Source organism: Triticum dicoccoides, chromosome 7B, assembly GCF_002162155.2.
Source record: "Triticum dicoccoides isolate Atlit2015 ecotype Zavitan chromosome 7B, WEW_v2.0, whole genome shotgun sequence".
NCBI lineage: Eukaryota > Viridiplantae > Streptophyta > Magnoliopsida > Poales > Poaceae > Triticum > Triticum dicoccoides.
In genome coordinates this window covers 99,714,625-99,731,155 of record NC_041393.1, presented here as the reverse complement: position 1 = coordinate 99,731,155, position 16,531 = coordinate 99,714,625, and the positions used below count along the sequence as shown (strand labels likewise).

At 43.1% G+C, this 16,531-nt stretch overlaps 1 protein-coding gene across 1 annotated transcript in view; it reads right to left on the bottom strand.

Moving 5' to 3' along the window:
- Positions 1-7,014: 7,014 nt before the first annotated feature.
- Positions 7,015-16,531, bottom strand: part of LOC119337293 (kinesin-like protein KIN-14L) — a 14,568-nt gene continuing 5,051 nt past the window's right edge. Inside the window, exons 10-23 of the mRNA XM_037609404.1 lie at positions 15,521-15,672; positions 15,269-15,442; positions 14,468-14,614; positions 13,264-13,449; positions 12,450-12,521; positions 11,687-11,742; positions 11,371-11,587; positions 10,335-10,526; positions 10,004-10,225; positions 9,318-9,668; positions 9,143-9,241; positions 8,691-8,831; positions 8,430-8,588; positions 7,015-7,751 (exon numbers count right to left, since the gene is read on the bottom strand). Of these exons, the coding sequence (XP_037465301.1) occupies positions 7,311-7,751; positions 8,430-8,588; positions 8,691-8,831; positions 9,143-9,241; positions 9,318-9,668; positions 10,004-10,225; positions 10,335-10,526; positions 11,371-11,587; positions 11,687-11,742; positions 12,450-12,521; positions 13,264-13,449; positions 14,468-14,614; positions 15,269-15,442; positions 15,521-15,672 (2,609 nt within the window). The 3' untranslated portion in view covers positions 7,015-7,310. The remainder of the gene's footprint in view (positions 7,752-8,429; positions 8,589-8,690; positions 8,832-9,142; positions 9,242-9,317; positions 9,669-10,003; positions 10,226-10,334; positions 10,527-11,370; positions 11,588-11,686; positions 11,743-12,449; positions 12,522-13,263; positions 13,450-14,467; positions 14,615-15,268; positions 15,443-15,520; positions 15,673-16,531) is intronic.

Here is a 16,531-nt window from a genome sequence, read left to right as displayed (position 1 = left end):
GGGGGGGGTTAGAATAAAGATGACCCTTGAGTCTGCAGAACCCAAGGGAAGGTGGTAGGTTGTTAGTGCAAATGGTAAAACCAATGTTGGGCATTGCTGGAAGAGCTTTACTTAAGGCGAACTGTCAAGGGGTTCCCATTATAGCCCAACCGTGTAAGGAACGCAAAATCCGGGAACATAACACCGATATGACGGAAACTAGGGCGGCAAGAGTGGAACAAAACACCAGGCATAAGGCCGAGCCTTCCACCCTTTACCAAGTATATAGATGCATTAATTAAATAAGATATATTGTGATATCCCAACAAGTAAACATGTTCCAACAAGGAACAACATCTCCATGTTCCAACAAGGAACAAACTTCAATCTTCACCTGCAACTAACAACGCTATAAGAGGGGCTAAGCAAAGCGGTAACATAGCCAATCAACAGTTTGCTAGGACATGGTGGGTTAGAGGCTTGGTTCAACAATATAGGAGGCATGACAAGCAAGTGGTAGGTATCGCAGCATAGGCAAGCAAAAGAGCGAGCAACTAAGCAAGCAAAGATAGAAGTGATTTCGAGGGTATGGTCATCTTGCCTGAGATCCCGCCGAGAAGAAGAACGAATCCAAGAAGAAGACAAACGGTCGTAGACGAACAAATCCTCACAACTCCGGAACGAAACCGAAGCTAACGAGAGAAGCAACCCGGAAAGAAACAAACAACATAGTAAACACACAAGCATAAACAAGTCATGATGCACAAACAAGTATGATGCATGTCCGGTTTAATGAGGCATGGCATGGCAAAGTGCAACAAACAATACTACAAGTTAAGTGGAGCTCAATATGCAACGAGGTGCATGTTGACGGAACACCACATCAATTATTTAGTTATCTCTCGTTTAAGCTACCCAACAATATTAACTGTTGTTAAACATGGCAAGAGGTGAAGCATAATATAAACTATACCATCTAAACAATTTAAATGAGGCCGGATATAAAAACAACAAATCCGGTAAATCCCCATATGCATTTAGCAATTTAATGCAACAACAAGTTTAAACATTTTAAATGTTGTTATCATGATGCGGATGACATATACAAGTTTTATGCAATTTTATGAAAACGATAACATGAACATGTTATGAAGCATTTGTCGCCATGGCGGAAGGAAAAAGGTGCCACGGCGGTGAAACAAAAATGGTGCCACGGCAACATATCCGAAAATGATGCCACGGCAACATATCGGTTATCCAACAACTCATTGAGATGTCGGTGCAAAAGAAAGTGGCGTGAGCGAGTCATGCAAGATGGTGGGGTGCTCCCGGTTACCGGGTTCCCACGGGTCGACGGCATGGCAAACGAGGAGGAACGTGCACGAAACAAACAGGCACGATGCAAACATAGGGTGCATCTCATACATGCAAGGGCATCTCATCGCGGTCGTCTCGGGTTATACCTTTGAAGCGAGCGTTTTCGGAGCGGTTCGAGTCGTCGAGGGAAGTAGTTGTTCACGTTTCATAGTCGTACATGTCGACGGTAGTGGAAATAGTGGTACATGGCGACGATAGTGGTACACGTTCGTTCGGAGAGGTACTTGATGACTCCAACGTCTTCGGGGCGACGGTAGTTGTACACAGGTGGTAGAGGAACTTGAAGCATCCGAGGTCTTCGGGTTCGTAGTTGTACTTGGCGTTCGGAGTCCGGGTCTTGCCGGTGGTGTACTTGGTGCTCGAGGTTCTGATCCGGGGGTGCATGCGTCCACGGTGACACTACATGGTGCGCAGAGGCGACAACTTGGGCGGTGCTGGGCATCGGGAACAGGAGCATGCTCGCTCGGGCATGGAGCTGGTCGCGGTCAACGCGCGAGGCGCGCGTGCAGGTGGATCGAGCAGGCAGCAACGCTGCTCGTCCTCCTGGGTCAAGGCCGAGGCGAAGCTGATGGCCTCGCAGGCCATGGCAGGCGGAGCACGGCGAGGGTGGTGGTGGACGCGGACCGGCTCGATCCGGCCAGATCCGAGGCCAGGGAGGCTGCGGGCTCCTCTGGGCGCAGACGAAGACGGCGGCGGGCACGAGGAGAAGACAGGGGCCGCTGAACGAGCTTGAGGACGACAGCTGGCGAGGCAGAGGAGGGGCACGACCGCAGGCGACGGAGGGCCGCCGGAGTTGGCCGTCCCGATGGTGGCACAAAAGACCAGGCGGTTTGGTGACGACGAGGAGAAGCAGGAGGAGAGGCACGGGAGGAGGTGATGCGCTACGGGGATGGCTGCGGGGTGGAGGAGGCGCGACGAGACGGTGGTCTGGTGGCGTTGGCGCTCCTGCGGGCGTACATGGCGGCGGCGGCCTCCTGCGGGATGGGTAGCTAGACTCCCACGACGAGGAGGAGGGAGGCGAGCGAGGAGGCAGAAGGGATCGGGCGGAAGGCGGCGACAGGGGGAGAGATGCGTCGAGCGAGGGGGGGAATCGGGAGTCTCTGGCGGCGCACGGGAGGGAGGAAGGGATCGAGAGAAAGGGGAGATGGGGTTCGCTCGGGCTAGGGTTAGAGGGGGGCGTGGCTGGCCTTGGGCCGGCTTAGCCTTGGGTCAAATGGGCTGCGGGGAAGCGGCCCTCTTCTCTCTCTCCCTTGTATTTTCTTAGCAGAAAACAATTAAAGAGAAGAAAAGGAAAGAGAGGGTTAGGGAAAAGGATTTGCGCATGGAGACAATTTTCCCGGACTCACAAAAATGAGCTCGATCCAGGAAAAATAGAAGTGGGCATGACCGAAAGATTTAAATTCAAACTCATTTGAAATTCAAATGGGTTTGAACTAGGACTTGATGAAAGGAAGGTCCAAAAATGTTCGGACTTTTGGTGGAGCTCCGGAAAATGATGAAATAAATATTGGCAAGGTTGGAGACCAAACTTGAAGCAGAAAAGGAACGAAATTATTTTGTAAGTGTGTTTTGATGATTCCAAAATAGTGGAATATTTAATATAGCTCCCTAATATTGGAGGATATGTTATAAAGAGAAGTCACCATGTGAGTCCCTCGATTTAAATGGATCGAAAAATCCATACAATTTATTTAGTTGAGATTTTAAAAATTAATGATATGATGGCATGATGACATGATGCAATGCACATGATGCAAGGATGAATGCAACAAATAAAACAAATCACACGACGAAACTCGGAATAGCTGGAAGTCTTCTGGAGCGTCGGTCTCGGGGCGTTACAACCTGCACCTTCAGTCCCTGTCACAATGCTCCGTCTTTGATGGACCACAAGAGATAACTCACAATGTACAGTAGCATGGAGTAGCAGAGAACGTGCTCGTGCCCAGCATGCATACGGCGGCCGTTAGCACGAGTTCATCCGGCCGTGAGTGCAGCTGAATTAGGTTCGGCTTTAGGTATGGTCAAGAATATCCATGCAACGACAGAACAATTGGTCAAAATCAGAGAAACTTAATAAAACTGTCATTTGCCAAACGCCTCCACAGTTTTACCAAAACTAAGAAAAACTACGTTTTTTAGAAACTAAAGTATTTATTGCCCACACATTAAAATACTGAGGTTTTGGAATACTGTGATTTTGCAAAAACTGCGTTACCAAACTTGTATTTAAGTGTTAACAATGGCTAGAGGGTTAGTTCAGGCATAGCATATATTTTTTGTGAAGTGCTTCTGTGTGTGATTGTGCTCTGTGAAAGATGTTATTCTTTGGTAATGGTGGTCAATTTTTTGTAATTGTGACTTGTTTGTGTATATGGTCAAAGAGCATAAATTGACGAGCAGAAATCTAAGCAAGTGGTGTTTTAACTAATAGTGACGAGTAGGGTTCTAGGCAGATCAATGGTTACATAGTTACCACTAATGGATGAAATCTAGGGCCTGTTATAGTTTAGCTTCACTGACGAGCTGACACCTGTTGGTGGAGGGGTACTCTCCACTAACTAGATGTTAATTAGTGACAAGCCCCCAAACCCATCACTGATATAAGGCACGGGCGGAACTTGGTGTAGTGAGAGAGGGGGGGGGGGGAGGGGGGGCATGGCCCCCCAGCCTTGGAGAATTATGTAAGGAAATAATGAATATAGGGCTTAGATGGGAGAAATTTTAGTATTTTGTCCCCTCAAATATTCACTATACCGGCTCTTATGCAGTAGTGGTGGTATAGTGAGGCTAAGGAATTGGATTGGTTTATTCCTTAAGATAAAAGAATGTCAAAATTCAAAACCATATATGGATAGTAGGATTCATTTGAAATTACCAAACGGGCATTTAGGGCTTCTTTGGTTCGTAGGATTTAGAAATCATAGAAATAAAAGAAACTAAAAAAAGAGAAATGTGTAATAGTAGATGTTTGGTTGAGTCGCTACAAAAATGCAAGAAGTTTTTCAAAGATTTAGGTGTAAGTGATTGTTGCCATAAAATCATAAAACTTTAGACTCGATACAAAAATTTCTTTAAAGTCACATACCAAAATAGACAAAGTGAAACTTACCATGGTTTAACATAAATATTCGTATGGAATAAAGTCCTCCAACCAGAGAAGCCATAAGGCAAAGATTTACTAAACATGTTAAGAAGTTTATCTACTAGCTTTACTCTCTGTTTTTGCAGGGAATCTACTAACTTTACTTGACGCTAGGACCTCCCCAAACAAACCATTTGCCACATCTTCTGCATTCCTTATGGATTTGATCGGTGCTTTAGATGGTGAAAGAAGACTTCAAAAACTCAAAGAAAAAAATCCATTTTACTACCTTGAACAAAGTTGGTGGTTCACACTACCCCCTGATCTTTATTTCGGTTTCCTTTACCCCCGAACAATCCCAAACCGGACAAAAGACCCCCTTGGGTGCACTGGCGGAGGATCCCAGTGGGCAAGGCATGGCGGCCGCCATACCTTGATTGGGTGGAATGAAAATTTTATACTTAGGCTTCTATTGCTATCGCTGGATATCCTCGCTGCCATGCAACACTGAGAAAGGTCGCTACGATGCCGTCCGCTGATAACTGGGCCACGCATACACAGCCCATGAACAAACCGATCACCCTAGACCCCCACGAAGCTAGTACACACTATGCACCAAGCAGCCATAGCGTTGACCCACGAAGCCACTAACTAACTACACACGCACAAAGCAAGGTTTTTAGGGAGATGAAAATCTATCTCCAAAATATTCAGGGATTCAAGCTTGAGTGGATCAAGAGAGGAACGACTGGAGCTGCTCATGCATGCGCTTAGGACGCGCTTAATATTGGTGTTAACTCTTTATCTCTTGATGTAATCCCTGCTTGTCTGATTGACGTTGTATAGTCTTTTCGCAAAAAAAAAAAGACATTGTACAGTCGAATGCAAATCCGCCTAACACTTAAATAAACTGCCAAGAGGGCGGTTCTCAAAACAAAAACTACACTCGCACGCAGCAGCAATCCTAGAAAGCACGACGACGGCTGGCCAGGATGAGGTGGATGACGGGATGGGCAGATGGCCGACAACGGCCATGGGCTAGGCGTCACCGTCGAGCGAGCGTGTGCATCAAAAACAATGAGCGTGTGCATAAAAAATGCTAGACATACAAACAAATACATAAGTTTACAAACTCTTTTTATCTACTAACCAATTACAAACTTGCACCCCCTCCCCCTTGATTTTCAGGGGGTGGGCCGCCTCCCCACCTATTGACCAATCAAGTTAACCCTTTTTTGTAAAACCATGTAACTCATTTGTACCGTATAGCATTACTGCATTACTGCTTAAGAGTCCGCCACACCTTAAATTTTTTTTGTCCTCCGCCTCTGCTTGGGTGGTTTGTCTCAACATGCAGCTGATGTGGCACTGGTCAATGGTGGTTTTTACCTGCGGGTGGGGCCACGAGGATTAACTTAACTGAAACAGGAAATTAGCCCATGGTTAATTAGGGAATGGGACCCGCTTTGCAGTGACTCAGGGGGCGCTCGGTGAGGAAATTAGCCCTCGAGGCGGCGCTTGATGTCGAGCAGGTCGCGGCGGAGGTCATCGTCGGTGGGGAACCGCGCGTCGGTGGGGAACCGCGCGTCGATGGCCAGGAACTCGTGGGCCGCGGTGGCGGCGGCCGCGAGGTCGTTGGCTGCCAGGGCGCGGCGCGCGGCATCGAGCGCGACCTCGGCGCGGGCCAGTGCGGACTCGGCGCGCGAGTGCGTCGCGTCGAGGTGGCGGACGCGGGAGGAGAGCGCCTCGGCGAGCGTGGCGGTGGAGGAGGATGACTCCCTGGGCGCGGTGGCGGCGGAGGCGGCGAGCGAGAGGAGCGGCGGGGCGGAGCGGAGCGGAGCAAGGAGGCGGCCGCGCGGTCGAGGTCGGGAAGGCGGGCGAGGAGCGCGTCAAGGGCGCGCTGGTAGGCGACGCACTCGTGGAGCAGGCGAGTGGCGACGCCGGCGTCGGTGAGGCCGCGGAGGACGGCAAGGGAGGCCAGGTCGCGGAAGCCCAGGGACGGGGCGGCGTCGGCGGACGCATCAGCAACCGCGAATGAGTCCGGGCGTGGGGAGCGCGGGGTGGGCGCGGCGGACGGCACGACCATGGCCGCCGGGGGACAGGGTGGATCTCAGTGAGTTCAGATGTGCGGGAAGGGAGAGGAAAAAGAAGGGAGAAAGGAGAAGCAGGGCGTCAGGGCAGCAGCTTGGAACTCCGGCGGTCACCGGCGTCATCCAGAGGCGGCGGGGTCAGGCGCGGTGCTCGGGAGGGAGGCAGCTGCGAGGGGAGGCTCGGGAGGAGCTCCTCTGTCTCAACCCAACGTGACGAGGGAGACTCACCCGCAGGTCAAAACTGCCCATTGACCATTGCCACATCAGCAATCAGTCAGGTCAAACCACCCAGGGACTGATTTTGTCCGGTATGAGATTGTTCAGGGGTTAAAGAGAACCGAAATAAAGATCAGGGGGTTATGTGAACCACGAACTTTGTTCAGGGTAGTAAAATGGACTTTTTTCAAACTCAAAATACTTGACAGAATAGTACAAGTCAGACAGACAGACACCTCAGCTGAAATGGCCGAATGGCTTGTGAGATGTTCCCATGCTATGGTTAGATTTCATTGTCAAACTGTCAAAGCGATGCCTTTCAGCAGTATGTAATGAGAGGCATAATTAATATTACAAGGGCATCAATGAACTACAACAACCATGTATTTTAAAACATTGACCATCCAGAGGGTGGCAGGCAGAGAGACAAGGTGAACTCTCTTAACCCAAGACAATGCTACAACATAGGCTTGCTCATGGTGTAAACAAAAAAGGTTACATGTGATGCCCTAAAATGGCATCCATATACAACATTACATATAACTCTACAAAATGAACTAACACTACGATCTGACATCCTTGAAAACACCACCTCTCTCCATCTCCGCAACAATCTCTTTCAAGGCAGGCACTTTGCTAGCTAAAGTTCTGTACAGTCTAGAATACCTGGCTCTTGTGCCATCGGCCGATCGTGCAAGGGCAAGCAAGCTGACTGCTTCTGGCAATTGCTCAAACACACCTTTCATTTCCTCAAAGCCCATCTCTGCAAGAACAGATGGTCTTGGAACAACACGGATTACCTCGCCGCCTTTAGGTTCCTGGACTCGTTGATCAGCCTTGATAACCAGTTCACAGCTCGAATTTGCTCCGCATTTTATGATGAAAGGTGCTGTCGTTCCAGTGTTAAACTGCAATACGTTCCACTGCGAAACTTCGCTCTCTCCCAGCGTGTTGGAATTTGAGTTGGGGTCAGGGGCAGGATCATCGGGGTCTTCTTGCAGTGACTGTACACATACATGTTAGTGTTGCATCAGCTAAAGTTAATGGAATATAACTGAGACTTGGTGTGTGGGCCTTGGTATGACAAGTGAGCTGTCAGCTGGGATTCATATAAACTAGACCCTATCTCGCAATGCATAAGCTATATTGAAAAAAGAAAAACAATTGTGTCTTAACAATTCATGACTACCACCACCAATCAGCTGGGATTCATACAAGATAGATTGCAAATGTAAAGGTGGTCCACATCCTAGTGTATGTACAGAAATCCAAAGAGAGTAACAATCAGTTAACCTAAATATAAAGTTGAAATTTGCAAGTCAGAACTTACTAAACCTCCTGTTACAAAAGAGATCTACTCCTACGATTTAGAGAGAACTATCTTGCAAAGAAACAAAATCCTTCATCTTTTTATCATAACCCCATTTCTATTTGAGGGGTCAAAAATCAATAAATCATACTCTTTCTTTCAGGGCAAAGATTATCAGATACTCCCTCAGTCCGAAAAAGCTTGTATTAGATTTGTCTACATATGGATGTATCTAACACTACATGTTTTAGTGTTAGATACATCCGTATCTAGACAAATCTAAGACATGCTTTTTGGGACAGAGGCAATACTATGTAAATACTAGTACTTCTCTATCATTCAGGGCAAAGATTATGAGATACTATGAACATACCTCTACAGCATTGTGTGCATCCGTGATCTGCTTCTGAGCACATGGATGATCAATGTCAAGAAGAGAAGGCATCTGTGCCAATAGGTCATCTAATGATTCTAGCAATGCTTTCTTTTTTGATTTTCGTAATGGTCTTGTAGAGCTTTGTTTTATTACTTCCTAATGTCCAAAAAATGAACAAGTATGGTGTTAGAAAACATGTCTCTCAGTACAAAACATAAAAGGCAAAACAGATATAGGCACAAATGGTTAGCATCAGACCTTGACTTGCTTTAAGATGTTGTCTAGAGATATAAGAGATGCTAATCGTGCATCTTCAGCAGCAGTTGGAGGATTTCGGATAGGTGAACCACCTTCTTCTTTGGTTAACAAGGCAGTATCAGTCCGCATTTGTTGCATGATCTGGTAAGAGCATGACAAGGGTGAGATGTCACAAGTAAAACTGTCGACTTAAATAGTTTAAATGTACAAAACTACAAAAGGAATGTGGAAACGTGACTTCATCATACATCAACGTGAACCCCCCAAAGGACTTGCTTAGTGAGTTAAAAATATTTGAAGTAAAGAGCAGGCAGAGAGAAACTTATTCCATCACCAAAATTTGAACTACAGATCATGTTTACACTCTTCATTCATAAATTTGAGAAGTCCATCAAGTGAAGTGTACCAAGTGCAACACATGAAAGTAAATTTTGTGAGGGGGCTACAGGCACCTTTCTTCTTTTATGATCAACGGACTCCAGAGCAGAGCGCAGCTTACTGACATGAACAGGATCATCAGCCTCCTCTGTTGCCAATGTGCCAGCTATGTCCTGCAATATTACGAAGGATAAGAGAAACAATTGTACTGAATTTGTTAGACCAGAATGTGAGACGGGTAAATAAAACCTTCAAGTGTTGTAGCTGTGATGTGTAAACACGCTTGCTGTACTCAGATAACAGCTGGCCTAGAGCATCAGTGCTTGGGGGCTGCGCTGTACCAAGGCCAGCCATCCATCCATCCATGATAGCGGTAGATAACAATTCAAGTTGCCCAGTAGTTCCTCCAGCAACATCTCCACCAGTTACAGATAGAAAATCAAAGTTCTCTGCAAGCCATGCTCGGATTTGGCGTTGTAATTCACCAGCAGGTGTGTGAACAAAAAGAGCAGCCAAGGCCTTGTTTCCAATCGCAAAAGCCTTCGCTTCCTCGGTAATTTCCCGAAGCTTTCCTCCAGTGACATGTTGTCTCCAAGTCTCCTGTCAAATGTAGCACTAATACCAATTACTCAATGCTAGCACATATTCAAATAGGTAAACCATCTAGAAGCACGGCAAACCCTTCAGATCATTCAGTGGCAATATATCAGCATAACATGTCCTAGCCTGACATATTAGCATCACTATGATGACCAAAAACCTGTACTTAAGTGACCATGCAAGCAATAAAGCATAGGGACCCCATCAGAACTAACTCCTACTACAAAAGTTAACCGCAGATATATCCGAAATGAAATAGATCTAACAGCAACATATGCAAGCAATTTTCAGTGGGAGTGCTACTTCTGCAACAACTAAAGGAGAACAAGACATACCTCCTCAATCCCACGAAGCTTCAGAACAATCGAGGAGAATTTTGATTTCTTTTCCTGTTTAATGTTAACCTTGAAACCATGCACATTTTCATCCATTAAGGCAACCCGTGAACCATGATCATGGTGGTAACTAGGAGACCTGCCAGGACTACTTCCCCTGCTAGAACTTCTGCTCCGACTAGTACTATTTGATTTCTCCAGAAAACGTTCAATTGGAGAAACCTTGAAGAAGGAACAAATGGACAAATACCCTAATCCATTTAGTACAAAAGGATGGGGCCTCTTGGCTTAAAATAATATAATAGATAAAAGCAAGACAGCGACATTGCACCTTGATGGACTGAAGTTCTGGGGACCTAGCAAGCAAAGATCTAATGTATAATATCCGGACCCTTGAAACTAGCATGGTATCCATAACTTTTCTTGGTTCCATTTTGCGAATGAACGAGAAGACAGCATCTCGGATCTCCGCAAGTATCTCATGCTCCCTAGCAGCACCCGCTTTGATAACTGCAGCCAATACCTGGAAACATATCATAATTACATAGTCGCTCATGAGTGGAAATCAACATTTACTATGACAAGAATACCATGAAACTGAAATTGACTAGGCTTTGACATACCTAATGTAGCCTATAATAATAAAAAGTTAAAAAAGGCTGAGGATTTCAGACTTCAGACATAGTGCTCAAATCAAGGAACTATATAAAATCCCATATAAACGTCTGGCCGCTTAATCAAGACACCACACAGCACATCACAATCTCTAGATATTCCCATGAAAGAAAGAAAACAATGACTAGCATCACTGCGCTGAATATGAAAATGGGATGGTAGTATCTGCTTGTCATGCAAAATGTAGGCAGCTGTCAAAGTAGGGTTTTGGGCATGTAGGGCTTTGGACATATTATACTAAACTGGATTTTGTGGTGATTCGCATCAACTCTAACCAATCAGCATCATTCTTCTACCTAGACAAATTAGGGACAAAATGCATTGGACATTAAAAAATCAAAATCAAAACAAATTCACAACTTGGACAACCGTACCCATCCAACTTCTTTACAGAGTTGTTTCAGTTAGTGCCACAGCCAACCTAGTAAGATGAGAACACTACCAACTACACAGCAGCATCCTGACAGGTACTGGATTTTCAAATCCTCTCTGATCACATAAATCACCTAACAGTCCAATGACCATCTGATGGAACTGGACGTTCTAAATGGGTCATAGCTTTAGTGGATGGCCATTGACCATAACAAAACAACAACAAAATGATAAATATGCAAAACCAACTTATAACAATAGAAGAATAGAACTCTTATAGGTAAAATGCAAATATTTTCTGTTAATTTAGCAGTACTGACCAGCATCAAAAGCTTATTTGCACCATCAGCTATTGCAGCAAACCCCTCAAAGTGGTTAGGATCAAAATCCATCAGTGCCGAAGTCAAGTACTCCCCAGCAGGTGTAGTTTTTGCTAACTCATTGCTTGATTTCACTATAGCTCCACTGTTTCCAGTTTTGTCCTGAGACATTGTTGCTGGAAATACATCTGGTGATTGAGTTTTGGCACTGTTGCTCCTGCAAATACAGTTGTAAATGGAACATGGTCGAATACATTTTTTATTTCAAAAAACAGTGAGATTGACTGATTGCACATGTATGCATAGTAGCATTTACCTGCCTATATCCCTTCCCTGAGCATTAGTTACTTGGTTTGAAGACGGACTTGGAGCCTACATACAAATATTACTGCATGAGAACATTATAAGCTTTATAGCAAATTTGCAAACACGGCTTGTCTAAACTATTTGCAAAATAGAGTTACTGACAGATCATAAAGAGAAATGCTATCGCAATGAGTGCTTATATAAAATAAAAGCTTCTTGACACAGCTCACGTTGACACAGTACACAGCTCACGTTGACACGGTACACTGAAAGACATTGAGAACAAAACAAGAATGGTTTAGTTAAAAACTCATGTGGAGTTTCTGCATTTGCTACGTTGAACAAGCTCTCTTTTATAAAGGACAAGTGAGGGCAGATTAGAAGATATGCAGTTAACAGTTCGTATTAATTCTAACTTAAAGTGGAAAAGGGAAGAAGGAACAATAGGCAAGTAAGATATACACACAAATGTCACATTCCCAGGTCATTCCAAGGTAGATGGATAAAAAAAATCATCACACCATAAGGAATGGAGGATCATGATCATCACTCGCAAAGCCACACGTGCAGATTGAAGAAAGTAGAATTTTAGTTCCTCGTGGGGTGCAAAAATGCCTGAACATGCATTGCAGCATCAAGGGACAGACAAGACAAAGTGCCAGAAATGACTTATCTTTAGATCTTTTCACAAGCACTAAAGGAGTCCAGGAAATGGGACAAACTGAATAAAAAAGGGCCCAACAGTTGAATAAAGTGAAGGTATTCAAGGACACCTGAGGAGAGCTTGCTAATCCCGATTTCTCTGTAAGTCTGTCGAAGAGCTTCTCATTCTCCTCATGCAGTTTCTACATTAATCAAGGCAATGTTTCAAAAGTAAGACATTAATCAATGCGCAGAAAATGAAGGCCAGCGGTTCATAAAACCTAAGGAACTAGAAACTTGACTTGTCTTGGCTTAAATAAATATAAAGAATAGAGAAATCATGCATGCCCATAACACACAGAACTCCAAAAGTAGTAAACTTATAGCAAATCTATCAGAATACAATTTAACTGGATGCAAACAAGTCTCATCTAAAATTGGTGCTGAACATCAGGTGGTACATGATACCAATAGAGCTGTTAGCACTAAGCTAGCAGGTCTCCTAATTTGAGTATAGAAATCAGATCCATGATAAATAAGTATAGCTTTAAGATCCTTTTTATATATAATCTTGCTTTATTATGCATGAGAACATGAATACAACCAACCAACAGTGTTCTATAAAACTGTCTTCTCAAATTTGCACCTTGTACAGGTATGATGGAAACTCCTAAGCTGAATGCAAATGCCTTTGAAATTGACAGTGAGAGCGCTCGTTGCTCACACGATGATCAGTTTGACCGATTAAAATTACATTATTAGTTGCTACCAGTGGGTGGGAAAGAACTGGTAAAAGAAGTCCAGAGACACCACTAATTAGTCACACACTCAAAGTTGAGGTAATTTTTGTAATTACGTAAGTATATAATTCAAGCAAAAATCTCACATTTGCATGAGGTGGAACAAATAATACTTGGTGATGAAAGATAAGTAAAGTATCAATACCTCAATAAGGGCATCCCTCTTTGCTAACTCCTCTTCAAGCCTTTTGGTCACTGATGATGACTCAGCGGTTGATTCCATCATCTTTGGGGTTGAAATAACTGAAGCAGATTCAGATCCAATTGTTGATCTTGCATCACTAGAGTTCAGAGCGTCATTAAGTTGAGACTCAATGGACTTAAGTTTTGCCTGTAAATTGTAGGAACAAAATAAGCATGCAAAATACAAGTGGGTATTCGAATACATAAAAAAATTGGCTTTCTAACCATACTACGGCAATTAGTTAACACTCAAATCTCACCAGCAGATGCACAAATAGTAAAACTCGGGTAGCTATACACTACTATTGAATAGTGTGACAGACAAGCTGGTCGTAACCACATTATAGTCCCTTATGGCCAGATTAGGAAAGGAAGAACCAGATTAGATGCCAAGTTATGATACAATTTAGTTGGGCAAAAGAGAACGTTAATGAAGTTTTTTTTTTGTGGGGAGAATGTTACTCCCTCCGTCCCATAATGTAAGATGTTTTTTGACACTACACTAGAGTCAAAAAACGTCTTACATTATGGAACGGAGGTAGTAGTAAAGTTGAAACATGGTCTAGCCGGAATGAGAGTCCAAAAACATCTACATGATAATGGCATGGTGAATAAAAACCCAAGGATGAACCGCACTCTGTTGCATATACTTATACCATTATACGTGAGTGGAATGCTAAAAAAATGCACTATCTTGCAGCATGAATTTTTATGGCTGCACTGTAAGAAGCTATCAAATGCTAAAAATATGCATTGTCTTGCAGCATGAATTTTTATGGCTGCACTGTAAGAAGCCACCACATGCCATAGATATTTTTTTCATGGAGCCAACACATGCTAAATAGAAATGCACCACCATTTTGAAGGTTGTTGCTTTACATATTTACATTGTCCAAGATTATACATCAAAAGCCACTAGCTAAATTGAGTGAAAGAATCATACACAACACAAAAAATGACTAGCTTTTTTAGTGAACATATTAACAATAGCATTAATCTCACCCACAAAAAAAAACAATAGCATTAATCAAGAGAATTTTTTGAAAAAGGAGACACAATAATTTCAAGAAGAAATAGTATAAGCATCAATACTGAAACAAAATGCTACCCTATCTAATTTGACAAATATAGATTGTTGATAATAAGCAAACATATTAACATTTAACCTGTAGCGATTGAATTGTTAAATCGCGTTCATGCATCTTAATTTTCTGCTCTTGCTCAACTTCCAAAAGACGAGAAATCTGGTCCCTTAGCTGATTGTTCTGTTCTTTCTCAATCTTGTGCTTGTCAGCGAGCATTAAATTTTCAGACTGCGATAGATAAGAAGACAACAAAAATGTCAATCACCTTCAATGTTTAATACTACAAGACTGCAGGTTGAGTATCCAAAAGATTATAAACTGAACTACACTTACGAGTTAGTACATCCTAGAATAACATCTGAATGATATATTAGCAACATAAATTACTGAAGATTGAACAGAGATGCACCATCAACATAAATTACTGAAGATTAAACAGAGATGCACCATCAGCATTACTGTAGCTTTTCCACATAAAGTTGGAATTAATCATCCCAGGACTAGGATATATTAAAACTAGAAACTCCCGAATCGCCCTGTATGTTTCTCAATAGATGTTATTTCAGATAATGGCCAAATACACACACATTTGAGCATTACATTTTTACTGGCTGTTACTAAAAGTTGTACAAGATACTATGATATCCAAGTACCTCTGATGACAAATTACTAATATAACTACAAAACTAAACTTTTTGTCAATATTAGTGTCAAAGATATAAATGTTCATGTGCATGCACTCTTAAATAATATTTATTTGGACACACTTTTTTTTAATCAAACAACAGGGGCCTCAGTAAAATAACTGTCCAAATGGTCATAATTGACTGTATTTAGCTTAGCATTAGTTCGATTCAGAGCAGTAGTATGGGTAGTATTGACCTTCAGGTCAGTTTGTAGTGTAGAAGAAACTCTCCATGCCTTCTGCACTTCGTTGAAGAGCAGTGTGCATTGGTCATTGGCCTCTGAGAGAGAAAGTTTCAACCCTATAACTTCTTGTTTCAAGTCCGAAACCTCCTTTTCTTTCTCATGCAATTCTTTACGTGAATCATTCGCCTATGAATAAAATAGGAACATGGTTAAATGGCTATAAGAGTTAAAATGGGACCATGCAAATATCGATCAAACCCATACCACATCTCTCCATTTCTTGATAGTATCACGATTTCCAAGGCTCAATTCAGCATTTCTTGCTCTGGCCGAAAAACTGAGTGTGGACAAAGTTCTAGACAAATTTGAAGCACTTGGACTTACATGCACAACCAACAAAATCTTCGAGCTGCTTCCTGCATGAACGAAGAAACGTAAAACTAAGAATGGTATTGGTAGGAGGTGGAAGCTTCCTTTTGGTCTTACTACATCTGTTTTATGCTACAGGGAACCATTTTCCCTTCGGCCTGTGTTCAGATAGACAAATATACATGGACCCTAGAAAATCTTATAAGTATCGTATTGTTTATAAGCAGCGCCTTACAATTATGCCCGCTTTAGGCACTTAGGCGCCAGGGCGGTTGGTGCTCGTCTTAGGTCGCCTTACCGCAAGTGTCTAATCACTCTTTTCCTAGTTATACCATATGAATGGTAGCATCAGGTAATTGCATTGGTCAATAAGAGTAATAGGGCATAAAAGCTACTCGTGTTTTTCCATCATATGTTGATTTCACATGCATTACCATTTCTTAATGTGTCAAACATAGAAGGGGGGCTTACATCACCAAACGGATGGGGTAACAGACTCTGATTTTTACGAAGCAGATGCATTTCCATTTCCATGAATCAACCATGCATATCAAACATGTTATGACGACGTATCCAATACCATCCTCCTTTTCAGTATTGTGGTGCTACACTTTCCAAATTGAAATTACGCAAACATGAAAAATTCCATGAAAGGTTAAGATGGTAAGGGCAGATGGCCTTACATCATTTTAAACTACGTAATTAAACTCAGTAGAAACTGTGAGAACAAAAACAGATGAGAGTATAAGATATACTTCACTTAATATTAATTATATTTCATCTTTTATTACAAATTTTTAGGAGTAGTTAGTATTTTGTGTTCTTATCACGTGGATTATTTGTATCAAAATTATGAAGCATGGCACATTGATTTTGCCCTACAATCTCCTAAAAACAAACCGTTTC